Source organism: Apostichopus japonicus, chromosome 12, assembly GCF_037975245.1.
Source record: "Apostichopus japonicus isolate 1M-3 chromosome 12, ASM3797524v1, whole genome shotgun sequence".
NCBI classification, from domain to species: domain Eukaryota; kingdom Metazoa; phylum Echinodermata; class Holothuroidea; order Aspidochirotida; family Stichopodidae; genus Apostichopus; species Apostichopus japonicus.
Window position 1 is genome coordinate 29,143,843 of NC_092572.1, and position 26,392 is coordinate 29,170,234.

Here is a 26,392-nt window from a genome sequence, read left to right on the forward strand (position 1 = left end):
ATTGACATCAAATTTGGTGGGTATGTGCCTGGGCATGGGTGGATTACTGATGTCATGAGGTCAGAGGTGAAGTGACAAAAAATCAAAAATCAAATCCATGTATAATGTCACAGACTGTATGCCTATAGTGCATTTATTATTGCAAAGCACCAAAGGAATATATAATCATAATATTTATAATTAAAAAAATATATAAAAATATAATAATTATTAATAATAATTATAAATAATAATCAAAGGAGGTAGAAATGTCAAGATTAGCTAAATGTGTACGAATAAGCGTTTTGCAAATGATGGACCTTAAATGTGGTGGGTATGTTCCTTGGTGTAGGATGTATAACCTCGGTAACTAATGACGTAACTAGTGTCAAAGGTCAAATGACCAAATTTCATTTCTGTCATTACAGGCGTATTAAATTGACAAAAGGGAGGAAACTTCCAAATCCATGGGTATCAGACTATGGAAGCTCACAATGCATTTATTTATGTAAAATGCGAAAGGTCATGTTATCTATCGTCAAATGTGTGGACATCAAACTGGTCGGTATATGTCGGGCATTAGATGTAGTATCACATGTGACTTATAACATCCTAGGGTCAGAATCCAACGTCAAATAACCTAATTCAGCATTTTGGCCATTGCAATCACATTTATAAATGACAAAGTGAGATGTTATGACCTACTTTGACCTGCACAAACAGTGGTAATGATTTCGTCACATGACAGCATTTGGCTAATAAATCTTTCTCAAGTATTCTTAATACTGTGACTGTCTGCTTTTTAATGCATATTTTCTTGGTAGAAGAGTGGGAGAATCAATTTTATAAAATGATTATTCAATTGCTCTAAATATCTTAGGGTAGGTAGGTAGAAGAGTTGTGGAAGATTTTATGATAACAATCAATAAGACTGAGAAATGAGATGTGAGATGTGAAGTATATTGACACTTTTACTAAAGTACTCAATTAAATGCTCTACCCATGTTTGTTATTTCAAATAAAACAAACATATATTGTACATCTCATTGGTAGATTATGGTAAGGGAAACAAGGTGATGGTAGGGTACAGTAGCAACCTTCACTCTCGTTTGTACACTTATACACTTTCTGATGTAGGACACTGGTGACACTCTCTTTTTCTTTACTTTTCTTTTTGCTATATTTTAATTGATTTGATGACATAAGGTTCTGTCACTTGTTGAATCATGTGCGAAATTTACCAACAGCTATCTGGGCGATTAAAGGCTTACAGTACTTTACCAAATAAAGGGTGTGTGTCCATACACAAATCATATCTAATGTATATGTATTTTTTCTGTATGTAACAAAATCTAAAGATATATCTTGCATATTCTCGGGTATCGTGAAAGGAAGTCAAGTGATGTGAAAACAATGGGGAGGGGCATGTGTTGCCTTGGAAGGGTTAAAGATTGAGCCATATTACACAATCAGTCATTTCATTCATTTATATATATATATATATATATATATATATATATATATATATATATATATATATATATACAGTGGCGTAGGAAGGTACTTTTGAGTGGGGGGGCTGAAGACTGATGGCTGGCCTGGGGGAGGGGTCTAAGGGGAGGGGGTGTCCCCCTCCCCTTTGGATTTTTTTGCATTTCCAGGTAGCCCCAGTTGCAATTTGGTGCAATATAGCACACTTCAACCCACCCACTCTATTTTGTATAAAATTTTGCATTTTCACCTGGCCTTAGATGCAATTTGGTGCTCCAAATGAGATTTTTTTCTCATTTGGAAATGAAAAAGGGGTTTTCTGACTTGCGTACCGGGGGGGGGCGGAATGATACTTCCGCCCCTCCACATTTTTCACTGGCTGGGGGGCGCCAGCCCCCCCGGTTCCTACGCCCTTGTATATATATATATATATATATGTATATATATATATATATATATATATATATTTGTAGGGTATATGCTTTGACAGTCAAGTGTAACACGACAGGGAAAAACGTGGTGATAAATACACCATCGATAAGAATTGGTAAAGTTAAGGTCAACAGAAGAAATAAGTTGAGGAGTAAAGTACTTACGTGTACATTTAAACAAGAATTCTACATCTCTGATCTCTTAATTGTTCTATACATTGGACGCTTGTCTATTTTTCTTTTTCAGTGTATACTTTCAGAGATTTAGAAGATTGTAAAAGCTATTCAAGAAAAAAAGGATTAGGTGTCGTGGAAGCGTATAGTGGTTGAAAATTGAGGAAAATGGGGAGATAACTGTTAGAGGGATTGGAAAATTATCTCTGATGAAACTGTGCCCCGGAAACCATATCTATTTGTAAATAGTACTTTAAAGAATTTAAGTTGTCAGTTCCCCGGGTGCCTCACTTGTCATCTACACATACACACACACTTTTTTCTGCATTTTTTTTAAGAATGCAAATGGAAATTTAAATTATGAATTGTGGTTGCAGGGAATGTGCATATTGAAACAGTGTACAACTAAAAGGGTATGAAAATGGTAATTGACGCAATGTCGTATTAGAAACCATTTCCCCATATCAGTTGCTTCCAAGAACTTAACTCGCAATTACTTGTTTTTAGTATTTGCTTTTAATGAGATTCCTGTCACAGTTCTAGTAGCAATAATTGAAAGATTCAAGTGTAGGTGAATTGTTCACGGTTTAAAACAAAAGCTCTAGTAATAGTTTTCGAACTGTCAACAAAATACTTTTGGGGGAAACTGCATGGAACTTGATAAAACAAAGCATTCTCAGAAACACTAAGAAAGATTTATGAAAAATACCGAGAGGGAAAGGATTAAGGAGGAGGGATTCATATTATGTATGCCACCTCACATGAATTAGCGGATGATGGTGGGCCTTCCAATATTTTTGGTTACAATGCCGAAGGCTCATTAACCTTTGTAATCGTGGTTGCGCGCGCGTATGTGTATATGTGACGGCCAGTTTGTAAACAACAACCACAAGTTGAATCAAGTGTCACACTTGATAGGCAGATGCCCCATGATGTTTAAATGTGCGCTATCGTTTGTGGTGCCCATCTCATGAATATTAATGAGTGAACGGGACTGAACAAAATTCTTCAAATGTCAGTATCTCTTCAACAGTATGTCTGATTTAGTTCATAACTGGTATGGTGATGTAACTACATAGAAAGTATATGTTCTTTGCAACACAACTTTTGACCTCATACATATTCACGGTTGATTGGGAGTAAATTGCATTTTATAAGTAGCACCCGCAAAGACTTTCTCGCTCCCGGGGTTTTCCGCCGTCTGCAGGCGGATATATGTTCAGCGCACTTCGACACAAACACGTATCATAGGCACTATTGTCTACGCAGAAGTCTCCCTTATTTTGATATATATGCCTAAACCCATTAGCCTCAATTGCCCCGTTATTCTAACGTGCATACTCATTTGTTTAACTTCAGCCCTGATTTACCCCATAGGTGCTGGATAAAGATCATATTACAAAAGAGTAAACTGTACAATAGGCCCAGTGTGACTTAGTTCTCTTTAGCAGAACCAACGACACCACGCACGGAGCTAACTTAGTGATGCACACTTACACGTACGGACGATATGTATGGGAGGTATGTATATATTGTACTGAGACGGTAACAGTTTTCTCATTTTGTAATTTTTGAAACTCGTCTATGGAATATGGAATCTTTCGGGCGCTTTCATTTTTTTACCGCGTTCCCTTCGCTCGTGTATCTGCTTTTGTGGAATTGTGACTTTCTGAAAGCCGTACATTACGAGACCCAAAGCTTTGTATTTCGTGGATTCGATTAATATTGCATCCACTAACCGGAAATTAACCGCAAACACGATTAATCGCATCAACAAATCAAGAAATACCCAAAATGTCGACATATTTTATAAGGTAGGCATTTCACTTACGGCAAGACTTAGATATCGTTCGGCACAGTATGTAGGTTGTTAAAATATTTCGCAGTGCAGTTAAACAGTGTCGTATAGAGCTTTCAGTCTATAATGACAATGGTTAAAGACATTTGAAAGCTCATAATCTGTAACGAAAATTTCCTTTTATGTTTGCCATCTATATATGTGTCTACAGAATATTTCACATAGGAATTGCAATAAAATTATATACTGTAAATCCTAACCGTTGAATTAAATGGTTGATTCCCACAAAGTTGTGATACACTTCAGAGCTGGACATCTCTGTTTTTTCTGGTTCTTACTAAATGCATGGGCAAATTTAAGTCACTTGCTCTACATTACATAATAATAATAATAATAATAATCGGCAGTTACTTTTACGACGCTTAAGCGACCACAAATGTGGGAGAAGCCCGCAAGGGCTTATGGATTACAACTTACACGTCGGGTGGCTTCCAATTCAACATTTAACTCAAATTTTGGAATCTTTTCAATTTAGAAAGTCATTTCAGATGGGAAAACCGTAGATTTCTGTTGGATGAAAAACCCACCTTACTATGACCCGGCCGGAATCGAACCCCGAACCTCCCGATTGCTAAGCCTCATTGCTTCAAATGCCACCGCCTTTATCCACTCGGCCACAGCACATAGTTATGTGGAATTTTGAGCAAATCGTATGACATTGAATCACAAACCCTACTGGCTTGAATTCCTGGTTATAACAAGTCACTAAATAGACTTTGTCAACATGATAACTGATTCCTGATACCTTTCTTTATATGTTGCCTCATTAGTCAATAGATAAACGCCCTCATTTTGCTATACACATTTTCATCAATATTAACATGTATGGCTTACCACACAATGAATATATTTAGGCATCGTAATTCGTATTCGTTTTTTGTTTAATATAATATGTATTTTGGTACCTCAAATAGAATTACAAGGTAACTTCCGAAACGAACACTCGTTCACTCTAGGTTTTCATTTATTTTTTCTCAAGAAGTGGGAGTGGCCACATTGCATGCAACAGCGTTTTGCCACACAAGCCTCTATAGCATGGCCGTAGTATTAAGGAGGGGTGACACCCCAATCACCCTGCAGTCACAAAAGTCTCAACCAGACGGCAAAGTGAAGAGAAAGAAAGAGAGAAGAAATAGGAGAAAAGAGAAACAATGGCGCACTATGCGGGGTTGGGTGTTGGTCATGATAGGTACCAGTCAGGGGTTGCCATGCCACAGCCCCCCCCCCAAGAAAAAAATATGATAAAATATTAAATAATCATAGATGGGGATGCTGGTGGCGGCCAATTATAGAGGAAGGTGGACATTTTCCGTATTTGTGCAAATCATTGTGTAAGTGAATAATTCGAACAAACAATAGGAAAAAACTAAGAAACATTCACTTAAGAATGAGAATTCCTAAATATATAATCAGTTCAACACTTTGCCAATGAGCACCAATTTTCACTACGCCACCTTACAAAACAACAATTTCTCAAAAGGGGTCGCCCCCTCCCCTTAGTCCCTGTCCCAGGACAGAATCTCCTGCACAGGGTGCCAAAGTTAGGATCTGCACCGGGTGTTAATTATTCTAGGTATGCCACTGAAGAGAGGGAGGGAAAGAGAGTGAGACGAAAGAAAAGGGGAAAGTACATGGAGGAGAGGAGATTGGAATATCTATGTAAACTGCAGACAATCCCTACTTCCTTTACATTTGCCAAAGTACAGGTCGAAGTTTAGCCCCATTGTAGTACAAAAAGAACGTAAACCTAAGCATTTCAGTGGGTGGGCCTGAACCCAACTGAGAACCTTCAGGCTTCAGTGGACCTCTGCCCATTGGATTCCACCATGTTGGACTCGCGCTTCGTTTATCAACAATTCCTAATGTTTTTTTTTTTTATAATTTTAGGCTGAAAACTACAAGATGTGAACTATCAATCCAACTTAGTCTTTATGATTTTATGATTTTATTTGTCCGTGTTCGTGATTTTAACAACTCATTACATAATGAAATTCATCTACTGAAACTAGTAAGCTTGGAAATGGAGACTGAAAATGTCAGAGGCCACATGGTCTTCACATGATGTCATGGCTTTCAGGACTTTTCACTAAATTCCAAGGACATATTATTGAACTATATTAGAAAGGAATGAATGACACGTACATTTCATTAATTTTAGTTATAAAGTTACTCAAGTGAAAACAATTATATTTGCACTCCTTTAACAAAGTACGGTATCGGTTAATTTAAACCGTGATTCACAAATTTCTAATGCAGTCGCAAATTGTTATTCTTTTTGGTTCTTTGCTTTTCGCAAAGCAAGGAACCAATGCATTCAACTTGGCGTGTGTGTGTGTGTGTGTGTAAACTTGCTGATATATAAAACTTAGTTAGAATTATTGTAGGATCGGTCGCCTGTTAACATGTTTATAAATGTGCTTACATAGGTTAATGTCAAAGTTGGTTGTTGTTTAAATTTATTGCTCTGTTATAACTGTTTCGTAAGTAACTGGAACGTACATTAACGAGTGTTTTAGAGCTGTGCCAGTCGGTACTTTGCATGTAGGATGCATTACTCATAAAAAAGAAATGTTCACTTGGTAAACAATTATAAGTTTTCCTTTGCCGCGGGAAATTCCATTCATTCAAGTAGAGCTCTCGTTTCCGTTTATCTTTAATAAGTTGGAGTTGTATCTTTTTACTTCAGAGCTACTCAGACAGAACTAATTGAAATGATTGTTCCATTCAAGGTTTGCAATGAATTATGTAACCTACATTTGTCCTGCTCCATTTGATCATACTTTGTATTTACCATTCACGTAACATAAAGCTTGGTTACCGTGGGGATAATTGGTATTAAACGTTGATGTCATTATTGTTGAGCAATATTTATGATTTACGTTATTGAATGTGTCTTTGAGTTAATAGTTCTCTCTTAACATAACTAACAATATATGTATATATTTGTAGGCTTCATGACAGTCTTACAGATCCATTTTATCTGTTGCTCTCAGAATCCAGAGTTGAAACGTCATTTAAGACTTGCATTTACATGTGGTTTATGAGAGATTCTACATAATGTATATAAAATAATGTAGTTTCATTCAGTTATAACAACTACTTAAGGGACCTTTGACAGAAGTGATTCTTGATGTAAAACATACATTTAGAAAAAAGGATCCGTGGCATTGAAGTACACTTTGTGATTGTGTTCCACATATATAAATTAATGTAGTTTTCATTCATTTATAACAAATACTTAAGGTACCTATGACAGTAGTGATTCTTGTTGTAAAGATTTATTTACAAGAAACGTCCGTGCCATTGAAGTACACTTAGCGATTATGTTCCATACAGGAATATTTGTATTCTTGATATTGGAACCGTTGGAAGATATTTTGATGATATTTAACGCAGTTGCTCTTATAAGTAAATAAGTGTATATATTAAAGAATGATATGAGATTTCTATTTATCTCTTGGTTACAGAATCCTTCTTTGCACTCTCATCATGGGATTGTTGATCAAGCATTTGGAGAAGATGCCGAAGGGAAGCCGACAGGAGCTGGAGCAATGACAACAGATAACAAAGTTGTAAAAGATGAGTGAGAACTTCCAACTTTAATCCAATATATCTCTGAAAATATTCGATTTCTGAGCGACTGATACAGACTGGTTGCTAAATTGAACAATAGTGACTGGTAACTTGCATTTAACTAGTATGTGTCTTGAGACCGACATTTAGTCATAACTGAAGCTTTTATAACATTTCATAAATTTAGGTTGTGTTTTGTACAATAAGACATTTATAAACATCCCTCACAGAATTTATTAATTTCATTACCGATTATGTTGTAGACTGGTAGCCAGTGGGTTGTTGATGTTTCCTATTGTTTTAAGAAATAATATCACGTAAATGTATGTTACCTTTTTATGTTTGGCAATCAGCATGTTTGTATTGTTGGCAAGTGGTTTAGTATCCGTGTTAATAAATTGTTAAAATAAATCATTGTAATGAATGGTTGAAATAAATAATGGGCATGGTAGGCGTGATGTGATGTGATCTTACTACGTATTGAAATATTGTAACACTTAGCCTTATGGCAACATTTGTTTCCGTTTCTACTGGCAGATTGGAATATTTTTTCGAATTTTTGTATTTTGAATTTTTTGTAACAAGGCAGGTTATATAACTGTTCATTCTATGTTCTCCAAATTTCATGTATGTCTATTACAAAATTGTTGAAATGAATGGTTGAAATCAATATTGCGCATGCTAGGCGGGATTTTATGTTATTTTCATTTCAATACGTATACTACGTATTGAATTAATGTAATGATTAATGATAACATGTTTTGGCTTCCAGATTGGATCATTTTCCTCAAAATTTTGTCACTATGTACTGTTAAATGGACTTGTTTAACAAAGTTATTTATTTTGGTGGCCTAAAGTCATTTCAGAGACCAATTCTGAGGCATTTTGCCTTGTTTTGGTGAATGAAGTTCTATATGCTTCCAGCTAAATATCAAGCACAGTCCTACAGTAAATATTTTACATGGCTGCTGATCTTGGTCTCCAGCATAGTATTGAGGAGGTAAGAAAAGGATGTTGTGCATCTAGCATATTATCAGTCATATCATATTATCATATTATCATCATTATCAGGAGCTACTGACATACTTAAATGAACAATTATGTAACAGACTGTGCTAATGGGACACTTATATCGTTAGATTGCACGTGACATATATTCCTTACCTCGCAGTAAAGCCTTCGATCTGTCCTTGAAGCTGAAACAGCCTAAACAGCTTGGATTGCACTCTTGGAAAAGACAATTGTGGCTTGAAAGTGGCGTCCCACACTGTTAAAAAAAATTCTGTTAAATTACTTTTTTTTTTTGGTAACGCAGTTTCCAAACAAATCCTGTAATTTAACAGAACATCTGTTTTAATAATTTTACATTTCAAGACTGTTTATTTTACAATCCATTTTGTTTTTCAAATTACAGAAAGTTACTGTAAAATAATTTTACAGCCCTTTCTGTTTTTTGCACAAACTGTTTGGAGTTGTAAAATTACAGTAATTCTGTAAATTGTTAACGTTAATTTACACACTTTTTACGTTTATTTACTGTCAGGTAGTGATATTCAACAGGTACCTACTGTTTTTTTTACTAATAATTTACATAGAATTGCGGATTTGAAATGTAAAATAACTTTACTCTGTATTTCAAAACATTTCGTTGGTGTTATTCTACAGGATCTCATGCATAAATTAAAGATTGTGAATGTTAATTTACAAACCACTTTTATTTGTTTACGGTCAGGTGTTATTATTTTAAAGATTTTTCACTGTAAATTTACAAGATGCTTCATCCTTTTTATTACCAGATGTTATTATTTTCAAGAATGTTTCTGTAAATTTATAAACCATTTCAGCTTTTTTACTGTCAGTTACTTTCCTTTTAAAGATTTTCACAGTAAATTTACAAACCATTTCAGCTTTTTTACTGTCAGGTGCAAGTCTTTTAAAAGTATATTGAAGATTTGTCACTGTAAATTTACATGACAATTCAGCTTTGTTACTGCAAGGTGTTTTCATTTTAAAGATTTTCACAGTAAATTTACATACCATTACAGCTCTTTACTGTCAGGTGCCATAATTTGACATATACTGAAGACTTGTCACTGTAAATTTACAAGACAATTCAGTATTTTATTGACAGGTGTCATTATTTTCATGACTGTTTCTGTAAAGTTACAAACCATTTCAGCTTTTTTACTACTACAGCTGTAGCTTAAAGATTTTAAATATATTAAAGATTTTACACTGTAAATTTAAAAGACACTTCAACCTTTCTACAGGTATTACCACGTGTCAATATTTTAAAGATTGTTTCCATCGTGCCAGGTGTATTTATTTCACAGATTCTCACAGTAAATTTAAAAAACCATTTTAGCTTTTAACCGTCAGGTGCAAATATTTTGAGTATGGTTACTGTAAACTTCTGTAACCTTACAAAGAGAGAACAAAAACAAAAATATACATGACAGTTCAAGTTTTATTCCTCTAACACTCAAAACGACGCAAATGTGAAAAAATGAAAAAATGATCATTTTGTACTTTTTGCTTCTTACTCCAGTCACATGAGCTGTTCATAGTTTCATGGCTTACATGTTACAGGGATGATTAAATGGGAGCTCATAGATCTGTTAACAACAATTAGTTAAACCAGGGAGCTAAAGGCTTAGTGATTCCTTGACTACATTTATCTTTGTTGACCTCAGATGACCTTTGACATTCATGTTCATGTTCTACTCATGAAGAAGTATGTCACTATTTTCCCTTTTAACTGAAAATGTCAGTCCACACCAACAACATTAATGTGCATATTCTTCCATAAGCAAGCTATACAATCAATTTTAACTTGATTGTACCAAGCATTCTGGACTTCCGTTTACAAGTTTTCATGACTGTTGACTAGATAACGTTTAACCTAACCCCAAAACAACAGGGGTGAAGTGCTCATCACAGGAAAATTACATACCAAGTATGTCCTCATCTGTCCAGACCTGGAAAAGTTAGCATGGTAGAAGCTAAAATTTGGTTGTTTAAAAAAAAAAAATAAAACCCCATTTTTGGTCAAAAAATTACCCCAGAAACAATAGGTTTCTCTTCTTCCCATAAAAAAAGCTACACGCTTAATAATTTACGCTTGATCAGACAGATCATTCTAGACTTATCATGTTAGCAAGGTTTCCGAACTTTAATCTCTGTTGTACAACCTTCTTCCATCCATCATGGACTTTATAGATACCTCAAACTGAAATCAAGGAATCAAAAACATGAACAGTGGACATCAGACACTGCTGCGAATATTTAATCATCCATTACCATGCACTAGTAGTGTCCAACTTCTTCCGTAGAAGAGAACGAGAGTTATGACCATAACAACTTGTTGAAATAGCCAAACTACTGTTTGAACTATCTATCTCAATTCCAAAGAGATATCGGCGACAAAGCTGAGTAAAATTTTAGGCTTTCTATGAAAAATATTGCAATTTGAACAACAAATTGCATTTAAGAAGTGTAATGGAGCTTTTAAAGACCTTTTCAAAGATTAAACTGTCACATAACAAATAAAAAATTAACATCAAAAGCTAAAGTTTTTAAAATACCACCCAGTTTACTGAACTTCTTTATTAAGTATCTGGCATAAACAAATAACTGAAAACTTTTAAATTTATCAGGTCAGTAAATCTCCTTTAAAAAATGTGAACATTACCTGACTCAAAGAAAATCCATAGAAAGAAAATTGGCATTGCTTCAAAGTCGTTTTCTCAATGTCGTATTAGGATTTCCCTGACAGCAACCAGTTTATAACCCAGATTCCAGTTTCTTCAGAGGAAACTGGGGGTGGGGGGGGGGGGGGTCTACCCAAGGCTGCAGGTGCAGTCACACAAGACCTTAGACACCTGCTGTTAACTTCCAGGAAACATTTTTCATAACATAAATATGAGCAGCACCAAAACCAGCACAGAAATGAGGTAATAGGAACTACCATGATTTCTTTTGGGAGGTTGAAGAGGGGAAATAGGGCACCATGCCACCATTGCAAAGCACAAGTCTCTCTGACACAATTTAAAGTGCTTTAAGCCATTGATATGATCGCTTGCTACTGCACATTGTTTGAGTGAATCAATTCATTGCTTTACATACATGTGTAAAACGATTCTAGGCTATTTTATGTTCATCTCAGAAAAAAACACCACAGCCCTTTAAAATAGGATGGATGGTTAGTAAGCAACAGGCCAGAGTTAGCATTTAGACATGGTTTTATGCCTATATAAATTTGTAACAGTCTGGTTTAGCAAATGATGCCCATTATTTATGCTAAGCAACATGTACAAACTGACCAATATTAATGGTAGCAGCCCCCATTCTTAGAGTCTTTGTTGTGATCCAAACAGGGATTTCTCCAGATAGACAAATTTACAATGCCCCATGCGGATTAAACTCCAGCCTCAAGGTGAAGACAGATGTTCTAGATCAAACTATTGGAAAAGGAATCTACTACTGAGACATGGTTGCAGGGAACAAACTTTGGCACCTATGGCACAAAAGATAGGAAACCCAATGACAGGCAATCACAGACATCCATTTCACCCAATACAGTAAGAATCATATTGCCACCTATGAACACTATAAACTTTTCTTCAAAGAAAGAAAGGGTCACATTGCCATACAATTTGTACAGAAAATGGTTTTGCCGATGGCTTACAAATTTTTATTCGATGGCAAGTTATCAACAATGATCATATGAGACATGTAAAAAAACATAACACCTAACCAGACAGACCTATTGAGTGTCCGGTACAGTAACAAAAAAGTAAGGCAATGAAACAGACTTAGATTAGTTACCTAAATGTTCTAAGTGAAATCTCTTTGAGACACATCGAGTAAACAGCAGTTCAATCAAGTTTGTCATTCTGCAACTGGCACAGAACCTCTGTCATGTCGTTAATAATTTTGTCACATACGTACTACTATTCCACCGCCTACTTAAGTAGCTTTTGCAGAAAAACTGTACAACCGTACTAAGGACCAACACGTCAACCTGTCCTACAGGTCCCACTCGCTTTCGAAGTCTTTCATCTGCCCCAACAGAGTGACCACCTTCGGATGCACTGCAGACTTCAGCTTACTTTTAGCAGAGGTGTTCGGATTAAGTCCAACAAAGCACCTGTGGGATGAACAGGAAAGCATGCATTACAATGTAATCAAATGACTGATGACTTTTGCAAGAGTTGGAGGGGGGGGGGGGGTAGGCTGTGCACCAAAGTTATTTCCAGCAGCTGATTTGCGATTTCAATTTAACAGCATTATATGATGTTCCATTCAAAATCAACGAAAAAGCTGAAAGGAGCACCACCTAAGGGACATTATGACAAAGTTTCAAGAAAATCAAATGCTATTTGTAGGAGAAGATGCATTTTGGAGCCTATTGTGCCCCTTTAATGACCTTTGACCTTCACAAGGTCAAAGATGTCCCAGGGGTCAATGAACAGTGGCCAAGTTTGGTCAACATCCATCAAAATATGACCGTTTGGGGGCCTATACTTCTTTTCACCAAATTTTACTGTTTTAACTCAAACGGCATTATATGACGTTGCATTAAAAATTTACGGACAAGCTAAAAGGAGCACCACCCAATGTACATTATGACAGTCTCAAAGAAACCGAATGCTCTTTGTAGGAGATGCATTATGTAATTTTTCACACAATGACCTATTGTGCCCCTTTAATGACCTTTGACCTTGACTTTCACAAGATCAAAGATGTCCAAGGGTCAATGAACATTGTGTCCAAGTTTGGTCAACATCCATCAAGGAATAACCATCTGGGGCCAAAAAGGCAATTGTTGACAGATTAGCTCAACCAGCATGGGGCAAGGGGGTCCATTATGTGCACAAACCACATTCTAAGAAGGTCTGATGTCTTTGGTGCTGAATGCTAAGATAGAAGAAAGCTGAAAAACAAGTGCTACCACTCTCCACCTGACAATCAGTTGCAATACTCACCGTTGAATGAACTCCATGGTCACTGCACCCTTTGCAGGATATTCTATGTTGAATGCATAGAAACTAGCAAAGAGCATCCCCAGGGAAATGGCAAAATCATTGATCTTGTGGTTGTTGACTGGGACCTTGTCTACAACAATCCCGAAATGCCTTCCTGCCAGCAGTGTAGGACCTACCAAAAAAAAAAGATGTCCACATGATTTTCCCAATAAAACAAGTGGGTTCTCAAGCGCCGAATTTTGAGAATGGATCTTTGGGCCAAATATTCACTGTATTATTCCGTGGCCTCTAACGAGGACAATAGAGTTGTAGTTTTATAGTAACTGTTTGGAGCCTTTGGCATGAGACAGTCGGCAAATTTGTAGTCAGTTGGCATATATCTGACTCTGAAAACATGAAAAGGAACATTAAGATACATTTTTTCAAAGGTAAACCACACTCAGACCTGATCATTATTCCGGTGATTTGCTTAAAAATGCTCACTTACCAAAAACAACGATGCAGGGTGATGGCGATCCAATTTCATCTGCCACCTCTTCAACTGTGTTGGTCTCCTGAAAAAGAGATATCTCCTTATTAATGGGTAAGTAAATGTGATTTGTAATTTTGTAACGATATAAATACATACTGTGCAGTGCAGTTTGTGTAGTTGTGGTTTTCCAGGCATAAATAGCAGCCAAGAATGGAACATCCTCATAGCTCAGAGAGGATGGATCCCTCTAAGGTATAGAAGGGCCATGTATTTTTCTCTGCATGGCATAAGAGGCGACTAAAAGGAGAGGACTTGTATTGACTAACAACAGGAAGACACTAAGCAACACATGTGTATGGTCATTTTCACAATCAATGTTGTAACTTTCAATATTGGCATTCTTTGATCCATGGAAAGCTAACCAAGTGTGAGATCTTCCTAAGATATTCTACCATTTACTTGCCCTAACTAAGGTTTACCAACTTGATCAGGTTTACCTTGTAGATTTGACAAAACAATATGTGTCATGAATCTGCTAAGTTGACATTGCATAATTCAGAGTGGCTTTCTTTTTTTGGCATATCATTTTATTCATACATTTTTAATTCTCTAAACTTGTTATGCATATGAAGTTCCATTCAGTCTGGGGTTTTCAGAGTGAGCCCTAGCCTTCAAATGAAGCCTGTCAGCAAATTGTGGTTGAATCCTTGCATCCGACTTAAAGAACTTAGTCAAAAATATACAAAACAATTTGCAGGACAATCATTTTAGTGCTGTTTTTGGAATTCTTATTTGGGGGTACACTTAGTACTTCTCCTTTTACACAATAATGTTAGCTTAGGCCACATTATCATGTACTGTAATAGGAGAAACAGCTCTGGAGGCAAGGGGCGCTACTCCCTTTTGGCTTTTTAGTGCTGAGATGCTTTAGTTCGTGTAACACAACCACACTAAAAAGCCACCATAGCCACTCAATTCTTCCGTGTTTGGATATAAAATGAAACGTTGTCTCTTTGGCTAATCAAATTCCATGATTTTTCCAGGTTTTGAAGCATTTTGCCTCAAATTCCATGACTTTTCCAGGATTTCCAGGTAAGGCTGGGAACCCTGCATCTATAGAATTAGATGATTCAATTTGATTCTTAATGAAGCAATTTCTGGGTTTTTACTGAATTTTTGAGGCTGATTTAACCCCAGCCTAAACGGACTACTTATTGAATTATTTTCATAAACGTTTTTCTAATTTCTTCATTTATGCAACATACATACAGTACACAGGTGTTATCCACCAAAAGCAGTACCAATCCATGGTATGATGACAGGCCGTGCCAATTGGCCAGCCTCCAGTTCCATTACTTGCTGTATTGCAGGATTAATGTTATCTTTTGACCCTTTTATGTTGCACTAACCACAAAAGTACTTTAATACAGAATGTACTGCATGCCAACAAACCACACCCAGTAGGCCCTATAGTTTGAATACAGATATGCCTCTCCATACCAACCTGTGAAAGATGCAAAAAAGAACTAGCATCTTCTCCAAAGTAGCTTGCCAGGAGGCAAATCAAGCCAGGCAGCTCTGCAGAATTGTCCTGAGCTTCCAGCTTCATAGTCTCAATGTTCTTCAGAGTGTCTTTCATGGTGATGCTCTTTGTGTGACACTTACGAAAGTACCGCAGGATGCGGCGCCCTTTGGTCTCCAAGGAATGCTCCAGCGTTGGCAGAAGATCGATTCCAACAAGCTCCTTGAAGTGCAAAAACATACCCAATTTTTCTGACAGAAAGGGGTATTCCTCCAACAGACCTTCAATAGTGACACTCTTTGAATTAATCAAAGTGCGGATTGAGAAATACACACTTTGCATGTGCGATGTGATTAGGTCTTCATCCCAGTCTTTCTCGCCAGCTGCATACATTTCCTTCAATGCAAGAATCTTCTCTTTCTGAGTGGCCTCAGTCTCTCCCTCAGGGAACCCTCCCGGTTGCCAGTTTATGCAACCATACGAGTCCCTCTTCTTGATGCGTTTTGTCTTCGGTTCGGTCACTTCTTCATCGGAAGTACTAGTCATTGAAGATGAAACAGATGGAACCGGGAGGTAGCTTTCATCTCTTTTTAAATTGTTTACTCTGTTTTCGAGTTGCTTCAAGATAGAAGCCGTGCCATCACCAATAACTTCACCTCCAATGTCGTCCCTGAAACTCGCAGGGTACGCACTCACAACCTTTTTTGCAACAGTGACCAAGTTTTTCCGTCCTGGGCTTTCATCAAGTTTGAAAATGTCATCACAGATTACTCTGATCATTTCCCTTCTTTCTCTGGGGGCTGGTCTCTTCTTTTTCTTTAAGCAATTGTTTAAGTTTTTAGACATCTTGCTCCAATGGACTTCGAACGTATCAGCCCAGTTTCCTGCGCACTGGTCTCTGGAAGGTTGAGTGTGTATGTCTGGTGTCGATTCTGTGGACAGTGTTGAGGTATCCAGGTCAACGGTTTCCTCTCCCTCACTCAGCACATTCTCTGGAGCAGTATCTTGGAATGAGAATAACCATACACAAAATAGTTATTAATACTGTAGAACATTAGGTCAGCGCGTAAGTTTGACTGTCCCAAGAATGTTAAGAGCCTGCAGAGTTAGGTGTTTTTTATTTAATCCAGAAAGCCAAACAGCTTAGTAATTCATTGACTGCCATAGATATGCTTTGTGCAACTTTGATCCTGCTCAAACAGCATTGCAGACTTTTGTGTACAAGGTTTTCAGACTTTAGCCTCTGGTGACCTTTGACCTTGACTTTCAGATGGTCAAAGGTGATAAAGCAGTCAATGAACATTATGTCTAAGTTGGGTCAACATCCATCGAAGACTAAGCCAGTGAGGGCCTATAAAACTTTTTTCTCTGATTTTACTGTTTCATTGCTACTGACATTATATATGAACATCTATCAAAAATATGTGTAGAATTTATAGGAAGCACCACCTAAAGAACATTATAACCCAATTTCAAGAAAATCTATTGTTCTTTGAAGGAGAAGTAGCATTTTGCAGTTTTTCCAATTTGTTTACAAAATAGCTCATTATGCACCTTAAATGACCTTTAACCTTGACCTTCAGAAGGTAAAAGATGCACCATCAGTAAATGAACATTGTCTCCAAGTTTGGTTAACATCTGTCAAAGAACAAACATTTGGCAGCAGAAAAAGCAAAAATTTACACTGGATAGATAGAGTGACAGTCCTATCACAATAGCTCAACCAGCATAGCTGGTTTGAGCTAAAAATCAGAACATTTTAGGCAAAAGATTTGGCATGGATTGGCAATTTATAAGTGCAAACTGCCAGGCCGATTTTCTGTTGAGTGAATTTTTACTTTGCATGCCACCTGCACAGTAGACTAGTGTGGATAAGGCAAGTTTTGGGGCAAAACAAATTTCGGCCCCCCCATTCCCCAGGGGTCCCGTACACCTATGATCCTGTCCCTCCCTGTTCTATCTTTATTATTACAGCCAAGTGGTCAAAAAGGTTATGTAGTGCACCCCTGCACTGGGCTAGTTTAGATAAATTTTCAATTAAATGCTTTCAAGCAATTGTTTACAGAGGATTTGCCTTCATTGAACAATGACCACTGCAGACACAGTGTGGCTTTCATAATGTCCAAGTACATACAGTAAGCCTAGCTGTATTTCTGCCAAATCTAACATGGGTGACATTTGCAGAATTTTACAGAGAATATGGATGGGTTATGGTCTCTGACCTGTACTCATTATTGCTATGTGATTGATGTGATTAACTAATTTTGAAAACTGAGGAACAAGGCCCAGAATAACAAAAGTTAAGGAAAACATGTCTCCTTTGGAGAGTTGGGCTGTCTGCGGTCATGAAAAATAACCGGCATGGTCACGCAATTACTTTTATTTGCTGAAATGATTAAATGGGTTTACCAGACCTGCCAACTTTTCAAGTGCTAAAACTGTACTTGAGAGACAAAAAGTTGTATTTTACCCCAAAAACTGTATTTTCCCTGGCTGCCAAGAATATGCCCGAAGATGCAAGTGTCACATGACAGCATTCGCACTAATTAAGGCTCAAAATTGTGTCATTTGCACATCTACAGCCAGAATCTTCTGCGGGATAATCCCGCATAGATTTCTATAGGCCTAGCCCCTGTCTAGGTCTAACTTAGTACGAGGGACTGCAATAAGTGTTCACATAGATCTCGATCGTAGCACATGTGCAATGTTTGCATGCTCAGTTTATTGTCGCACAATCCAGCTGCACCTGGGAGTCTACTATGACATGCACGTATGCACAACAAATCAGAGTTACGATTGGGTAAAACTGTCTTTGATTGACATTTTGCAGAACTGGTACATGTCCAATTCTATTATGACCATGTGGAAAATAATGTACAAAGTCACAGCAGATTCAATAGCCTAGGCCTACCTGCAATTCCACGAAGCCATCACGAACTTTCATGTTCATACGATTAATCCCCTAGGCCAGCTTCCATTTTTAACTTTCCGTATGGCGACGAAGTCGAAGGAGAAGCTTAAATATTGCCAAAACATTGCGCATTTCGACATGCACCTTATCCATATGGCGGATCTATAGTCCAAGTTTGGCCTCAATCCGACTTTCCCTTATTGTACTGGGTGTATATGTACGGAGTGCCATGTGTGCCAGAAAACTATGTTTAAACCTAACACTAATATACACACTGTACATATACACCCACTACAGTGTATGTACTGTACACACTGTACATACATGTATGTACTGGTTGAAATTCATTTTATAGTAAAGTCTACTATTTCAACCAATTGTATATGTACAGTGTGTATATTAGTGTTAGGTTTAAACATAGTCTTCTGGCACTCATGGCACTCCGTACATATACACCCAGTACAGTGTATGTACTGTACACACTGTACATACATATGTATGTGCTGGTTGAAATTCATTTTATAAGTCTTCTAATTTAATGAATTCAACCAGGAGAAAACAAGTTCATTGCTAATAGTATTTTTTTTATATAAAATTAAAAACTGCACAGTATTGAAGGTATTGAGGTACTGTATATAATTATCAATTAGTAGCAATAAGCCCCACTCCTTAATGTAGGACTGTTCAATTATATTGCATGGGCAATTTTATGGTACTACAACAATAGGCTTCACCCCTTCTTATAGGACCATTCCATTAAATTGCACAGGTAAAACATTTTTCCTTTTAATCTTAAAACCTCTTTTGTGACAACTTGAATGAAAGGAGAGGCTACATGAGTGTAGAATAAAATTACACCTCCCACTGCTACACACCAAATTTCAACTTGATAGGAACAATCATACTGGACTTATTAATGTTTACAAGGGTTTTAAACTGACCTCTGACCCAACCCCAAAACAATAGCTATCATGTACTCATCATGGGAAAACACATACCAATTATAAGCTTCATCCATCCACGTAGGGTCGACGTTATCGTGTTTACAAGCTTAAATTAGGCAAAATATCAACTTTTCACAATTTTCCCATTTTTTTAAACAAAACCGAATTTCAGCTAACTGTTAGACTTACAGTGAAACCCACAGCAGCCTCGCAGTGGATGAATCATGTCATGAGCAAAATTTAGAACTACACTGGAGCCTGGAACAGCCGGGGACGGTGAAAACCAAAACCAGGACTCGTAGACCTGTGCAGCAGCTTATTCATAAATCACCATCACACTACCTCTACTAGTGCAGGGGTGTAAGAGAGGTTTTGAAAAAAGTCTGCAAAAGTGGTAAGTTCGGTCGAAGTTAAAAAATCGGAATTCCGCGTAAAATCAGAGATTTCACAGCCCTGACTAGTGTAAGAGTTGCTGGGTCACTATGAACAACACTGACATTTACCCAACTAAATCGCACGCTCAGAAATAAGGAGTTACCAGGAACAGGCAAGATTACAGCCTATTTAGCCCCCATTCCCCCCCCCCCCAATATTTTAACCAAATCGCTGCTCATGCGGTACATTTTGTGTCCATGTGATATTGCCAGTGTACCATAGTGACCTTTGACAATATATCATTATCATATTATTATAATGTAAGCATGAGCTGGCTTCTTAATTGAGAACCAGGCTCCAGTATTACTTAAGTAAAGTATATTTACCTTCACCTGCAGTTGACCACGCATCTATGAGTCTTCTGCGCTGAATAGGCTTCAGCATAGAGAGGTCGTCCTCCGTAACAAATCTCAGATCACCCACAGATTCAACTCCAACATCCACAAGTTGATCCAGGACTCCATTTGCAAGTGCCAGTGGCAAGGATGGCAGTGCATCACTGATAGCAGACTGAATGGGACTAAGTCTTACAGTATCGGATGAATCATATGCATCCATTTTTCACTTACTATGCTTTACCTGACCTGTATAGTAAAACCAAATTAAAACACTCAAGCAAATGAGTGCATGTGTATGCATGCCACACATTAAAGCAGGCTACTACTCCACTGCAGGCTGCAGACTGCAGCGTATGCTTGATCTGTATCATACTCAAGCACTAACGACCTAATTTTTCATGCCTAATACACAATATTTATTAGCATGCAAAAATTATACTTTTGTTTAAAAAAAAAAAAAAAAAATACCTTAGCACTAGTGCTTGGCTTGTCTAGTGGATGTAGGCCTAGTTGCTAACTAATAATGAAATTTACAAAAATAGTTTCTCATGCTTTTGTCTAAGAGTGAAGGACTACGGCAAAACGCAACACTTAACAATAAAGACGCGGGCTTTGTGATTCATTGCCTGAAAGTTTTAGCTTGCTGGTAGTAAGTGCAGGATGCACAGTTTGCATTATCATCTCTGCATGTCTTCACAATGACACTAAGTTGTGAAACTATAAAACTGTGTGGTAATGGTGTATACATTGTAGGCCTATACTATGGATGTGATTATGACACAAAATTATAGCATTCAGACTAATGTTTGTCAGTTAGTCAATTGTGTGCTGTACCTCCTATACCACAGATAATGCAAGGTTTCCAGGTAGGCCTACTGCACACCAGTGGTTTAAACCTGTGGTCAGCAAACTAGAGGTCACAACCCTTCTGAGGGTCCCAAAAATATTTTAAGGGTCTAGACAAAATTGCAAGGGAAAAAATATTGCCAAGTTTGTCATTGAAAATGGAGTGATTAAAGTCTAGAGCCAGTGATCTGCATCGTGTTGTGTTGCCGGTACTCCACATCAGTCAGATTTTTGTCCACAGTAATGGTGTTTCTCATGTAATATTAAACTGAAACCGAGGTGGTAGTACTAGGCACTGCCTTGACATACGGTGAACTGTTTAACGCATATAGTTACACAGATTTTAAACTGGCAATCGTTGGTAGGTTATCGCTCAATGACAGCAGCTAAGTACGCTTGAGAATATTGCAGTGCTATGCTTATATTATCGTCATTTAGCAAACATTACCATGATGTTGTATACCGTCCGTCTACTACTTTATCTTCACGCACTATTCACACATGCCATTTGTCAAGTTGCATCAAAGCGGGCATGGGGCACAAGCTAACAAGGCCAATGCAGCCATGGGTCATGGGGAATACTGCCTCATAACAAGTTCTGAGATGGACACAATCCAATTATTCAATGGTTCAAGCTGGAACGCTCAGGCCAAGATTGTACTTCGCCCTCAAGGCACATTATGGGCAAAATAAAGGCAGGATTAAAAAGAATGGCCGTTTGGAGAACACTAGTTAAAAACATGCTTCTAATTGCACTTTAAACCGGTTGTCCAAACGTGTAGGTTTATCACCGGTTTACTGCCCTGACCCCTGGTACTATCAGACACGTGCAGTGAAGGGTTCTAGGCCTACAAGTTCAGATTGGCATGTCTTAATATGGGATTGCGATGAATATTTCTAGCGTGTCTAACAAGGGACGAATGTTAGAAAAAATAGCGTTCTCCTCTTTGGGAAAGAAATTACTGATTTTCAACTTTTTATTTATTATTATCAAGTGTGTTTAAAGAGTAATGACGGTTTGAGTAAGAACTGTAACAGTAACGCTATGAGCGGTCGGCTTGTTTGTACTCTTGGCCTATTTGCACTCTGGACATACACCCTTGTAACTGTGAACTGGCTTATTGCTTTAGGCTGGCTTTGTCAATATATACCTTAAAATCAAAATCCCAGAGTCAGCTTTGCAACCAAGTGCTGAGACAATCAAGGACTTACATTTTCTTGAGCATGCCAGGGGTACTAGGAGTGTGTCATGCAATTAACAATTACAGTATTCATGTGTCTTTGTTTTTTTTTTGCCTGTGAAATGTATGCATATAAAATGCCCCCCTCCCCTTTTAAGTGCTGCTTTTAAGTGCTATATAATTAAGAAGGGACATGCCACCCCTATACTGTCAGGCTATACCACTGTCACAAAATATTCAATATACACGAATGGTTGCAGGCTGTATACACAAGCAACTGAAGGTGTGCCTTGCATCTCTTTGAACCAAAACAAAATTTACTCACCATTATTTACACAGAGTAAGAAATCAAAAGTGAAAACAGTTATGTTTTAGAGGGAGCAGAAGTCTTCCTCGAACTAGATATGCAGTCAATGGATAATAGTCCGAAAGCTTTGATATATTCACACACACTACATTATTGGAGGGATGCAGCATATGTACTCCTAAACCTTGAAGTATGGTGGCAGAGTGGAGCTTTACTAAAAGGTATGCTTCGTCACAGACCAAAATGGTCAGAAGTATGCAACCAAACTTCATGCCCTCACAAGCTACAAATAACCCTGCACTGTACTCGGTACCACTAACGTGCATTCTTTGACTACAAATGGCCAAATCAGTATTTACATTTGCTTCTAGCAAGGCAGCCCTGATCTCAAGACTGAAAATCTCAGGATTCAAACACGTTCCTTTTTCAAGAGAGAACCTTGATTGAAACAGATTCCCAGCACTGTTATATGCTTGCAGCATTTGGTGTCTCTCTGACAGAGTATGTGTTATGTTGAGGAAATTATGGCAATTTCGGCTACATCTTTTGAAATATGAGTGCTTGCTTTCAAAACGAAGAGTCCACAGTCTTATCAATGGTCCGAGCTTGACTATCAATTCAGGATAGTGACTGAGAAAGTGATGTTTGGGCCTGAGATTTACACAAGGAAAGACACTTTTCCTCCCATCGAGATACTCTTCTATCAATACTCTGAGGTAACCTATTTCATTGAACGTGATCTGGGGAGCACAGACATACTGAACAATTTCTCGTAACAGTAAAAACAGCTTCCAAACAATGTCACTTGGGTCACAAACCTCCTGACCAAATAAAATTGGAAACAACTTCATCAAGCACCAATTCTCCACTGCTTGTCCACCAAGCCTGGTAGCATTTTGGTTGATTTTTGCAGGTTTATTATTGATGTCAGGACCAATAAACTTAAACTGCTCCAACTTCCTATTCAAGTTTAGGTAAGTAAACCACTGTTTTTCCTTCACCCAGTAATTTATGAAGAGCGCCAAGTCGTAATCTACCACACCTTCGAAAAGATCATGCCCCAAGCAAGGTGGTAGTCCAGGAGAACACACATGGTAATATGTGAGAGCATTGAAATGCGAGTCAAACTTGATCCCTTGATAAATACTTTCATTAGATTGCCGGAGTTGTTCCACACACCTATTATACTCATCAGGAGTTCTACATTTACCGTTAGCATAAGGAGCACCAGAGAGAAATTCCTGCCTTGTCAGCAAGCAAAACCTACAAAAATGTTGTGCAGTGAAACTCTCAACAAACCCACCAATGGTGTGTGACCCTAAGTTGTCACCCATGATACAAGCCAGGGACCCTTTAAATCTGCGACCATCTTTCAACTGTATACCACTTTCCTCTAATGATTTTAAATCTTCTATGAGTCTTTTGAATACCTTTTCTTGACCAAACTGCTTTAGATCACTTTCTTTGCAAAGAAGTGCAAGCTGCAATGACTCAATTGATGATCGATACTCGGGAGGGATATTGCCAAGTGAATAATACACGGCCAATATTTTGTGTTTTTTTTTCGCAGAGCCTAGAGGGTTCACTACTTCGAAGGCATCTTGAAACAACATAACAGGGACTACATTGCTATCACTTTTAAACAGTTTGTTTTCCCTGAAAACTTGCCCATCAGTGATGTCATTTAGTGCAGAGGGATTTGTACAATTTGCCTCAGATTTTAACGGCGTTGACTCATTTTCAAGGAGGAGCTTAATGGTGTCCAAAAGAGGAACATAGTGGCAATGATGTATTTTACCTGATATGCCGCTGCCAAGGGCAATAGATACTGGGCACACAAAGTTCAATGACTTGTAGAATACTCTTCTTGTATGTTTGGTGCGTAGTTCACCTTTCACGCTATCAATGGCAAGCCACTCATCTTCGAAATTTATATAAGCAACCAATTGCTCTATGAAATCTTCACTTACTTGTGCCTCCTTCAATTTACTTGTAAGTTTCAATTCAAGAGAGGCCTTGCAAATATCATGAATACTTTGCAGCTCTTCCACAATAGTCTGTATTGTTGACTCTGGAACCAATTTTTGTCCCTGCAGCTTAAGCAAGAATAATGCAAAACTTTTCAAAAAGTCAGTTTTAGAAGTGTTTTCCTGTGGAGCTTCATCATTTGATTTATCTAGATCTATGTGACAGTCAACTTCTTCCAAACATGGGCTATGGGTGGGGCTAGGGGACATAGAGTGGTCATCAATGGGACTGCTCAAAGATGGGGCACCATTTGTTAAATGCGTTTTGTAAACATTGTTGATGCTTTTCACACCCCACTTTCTATGGTAACGAGACAAATGAACAGCAAATGTCGTCTTTTTGGTAAATTTTCTTTTGCACTGGCTAAATGGGCAGTTTATAATTTTTCCATCATCGATATGTTTTTTAAGATGCCAGAAGAATGACTGCAAATTGGGGCATTCTTTTTGGCAAAAGGGCAGTGCACACTTGAGCGATTGGTTTAATGTGCAAAACTGGCTTAAGCCCAGAGTAGAAGCTCTAGAAGATTCACCATAACTTAAGTTACCCCTAGGCACCCTAGACCTATGATGTTTTCGAGTGATGTGAACTTTCAATGAAGTGAAAGTCCTAAAAGTATACTGGCAATTTTGGAAGCAACATGGAAATTGAACATTTGCCAAGTTTCGGTGGCTTCGTAGGTGGCCTATGTAGTTAGCGACACTATTAGTTGAGGTTTTGCATATAGTACATAAACCAATAAACATTATTCCCCATGAAAAGGCAAGTAGTGTCAGGATATTCATATGGCCTGACGTTTCCTGTGTCTTTGTGACTGTAGGCCTAGGCTAATGCATACTGTAGATTACAGCTAGGCATATTCATGAGGACGTAACTCATAGTAGGCCTAACGATAGTCAATGAGCTTGTTACTTGTTACTGTTAGGAGCAGGCAACTGCAATTACTTAACGCTAAACGTTCGCTTCGGCCTAGACTTGAGCCTAGAGGCCCGGCCCAGGTAAATTACGCGTAACCTAGCCTACACACACTTCAGTCACTCAGTAGGTTAGGTTAGAGTCGGCTTAGCCTAACTTGTTATATTACAATAGTGTACTGACTGCGACAACATGTGGCATACATGACACATAGGCTACAAACTTAAAAAATAGTGGTTTAAGGTCATCAGGAATTGTTTAGTCGAATTACCAAAGATGCAGAAAATAATTCGTCGCCTTAATTACTGGTGATAGTAGATTTTTAGAAGTAGTAGTCTCAAAACAGCCCGATAACAGTTCCGCTTCAGCAACCGAACCTAGCGATGAAGATACTGTACTGCAACTGTTCCGGCCGCGTAATTTTTTTTCCCAGGACCCCCAAGTACCGTCCACACATACATGCACAGTATTACTACAGTATACTGCAGGCGGGGCGAGCGCGCGGCACACAATTTATACCGGTTCGCGCCGGATTCGTTACGTTTTATTACCCCATAAAGGATAAGTGCTAGGGCCAATCAAATTCTGCACATCGGTTAATGTAATATTTAAATATATATGTTTGGCTCAACAATCCTAATTTTTATCGGCAAGAGTTTTACCAGTCCCAGATTATTCTAAAAATACATTGCCTTGACTCGAATTTTAAACTTTCACTCTGCGGATTTGTTTGTAATATTCTGAAAACAAAAAGTTTTTCCTATCTTTATTTGAATAAAAAATCAGCCTAATCTAAAAACTTGTTTGCATTTCACATGGTAGTTAAATAACGACTAATCAAACTGTACAGTTTTGGTAAAGTAATTTATTCTCCTTTTTTATTTTCTTCTAATTTCTGGGTTTTCTTTTAAAATGAAATGAAAAAGAAGACACATAAAATACTCTAAGATTTTACTTATAATTTTTTTGAGGAGCCAAACTCTGTCAACTTCTGCATACA

General features: G+C 37.7%; 3 protein-coding genes across 6 annotated transcripts in view; 1 reads left to right on the forward strand and 2 right to left on the reverse strand.

Annotated features, from left to right (window-relative positions):
- LOC139977169 (uncharacterized) overlaps window positions 1-26,392 on the forward strand; it is a 216,882-nt gene that overhangs the window by 119,188 nt on the left and 71,302 nt on the right. For 3 of the 4 annotated variants that reach the window (XM_071986384.1, XM_071986385.1, XM_071986386.1), the window contains exon 23: window positions 7,401-8,109. The exons of the other annotated variant lie outside the window; for it this stretch is intronic. The gene's annotated coding sequence lies outside the window, so the exon portion shown is untranslated. Of the gene's footprint in view, window positions 1-7,400; window positions 8,110-26,392 lie in introns of those variants that run through there. 4 annotated transcript variants of the gene reach the window in all.
- Window positions 9,956-26,168, reverse strand: LOC139977191 (uncharacterized). Its single transcript, XM_071986434.1, has 6 exons — window positions 25,664-26,168; window positions 20,104-20,361; window positions 15,470-16,491; window positions 13,981-14,047; window positions 13,494-13,665; window positions 9,956-12,655 (listed from the first exon to the last, which is right to left on the reverse strand). Exons 2-6 carry the CDS (start codon window positions 20,333-20,335, stop codon window positions 12,535-12,537), a joined length of 1,614 nt encoding a protein of 537 aa, XP_071842535.1. The 5' UTR covers window positions 20,336-20,361; window positions 25,664-26,168; the 3' UTR covers window positions 9,956-12,534.
- On the reverse strand, window positions 22,491-24,686 carry LOC139977994 (uncharacterized). The gene has a single exon (XM_071987884.1). It carries the CDS (start codon window positions 24,684-24,686, stop codon window positions 22,491-22,493), a length of 2,196 nt encoding a protein of 731 aa, XP_071843985.1.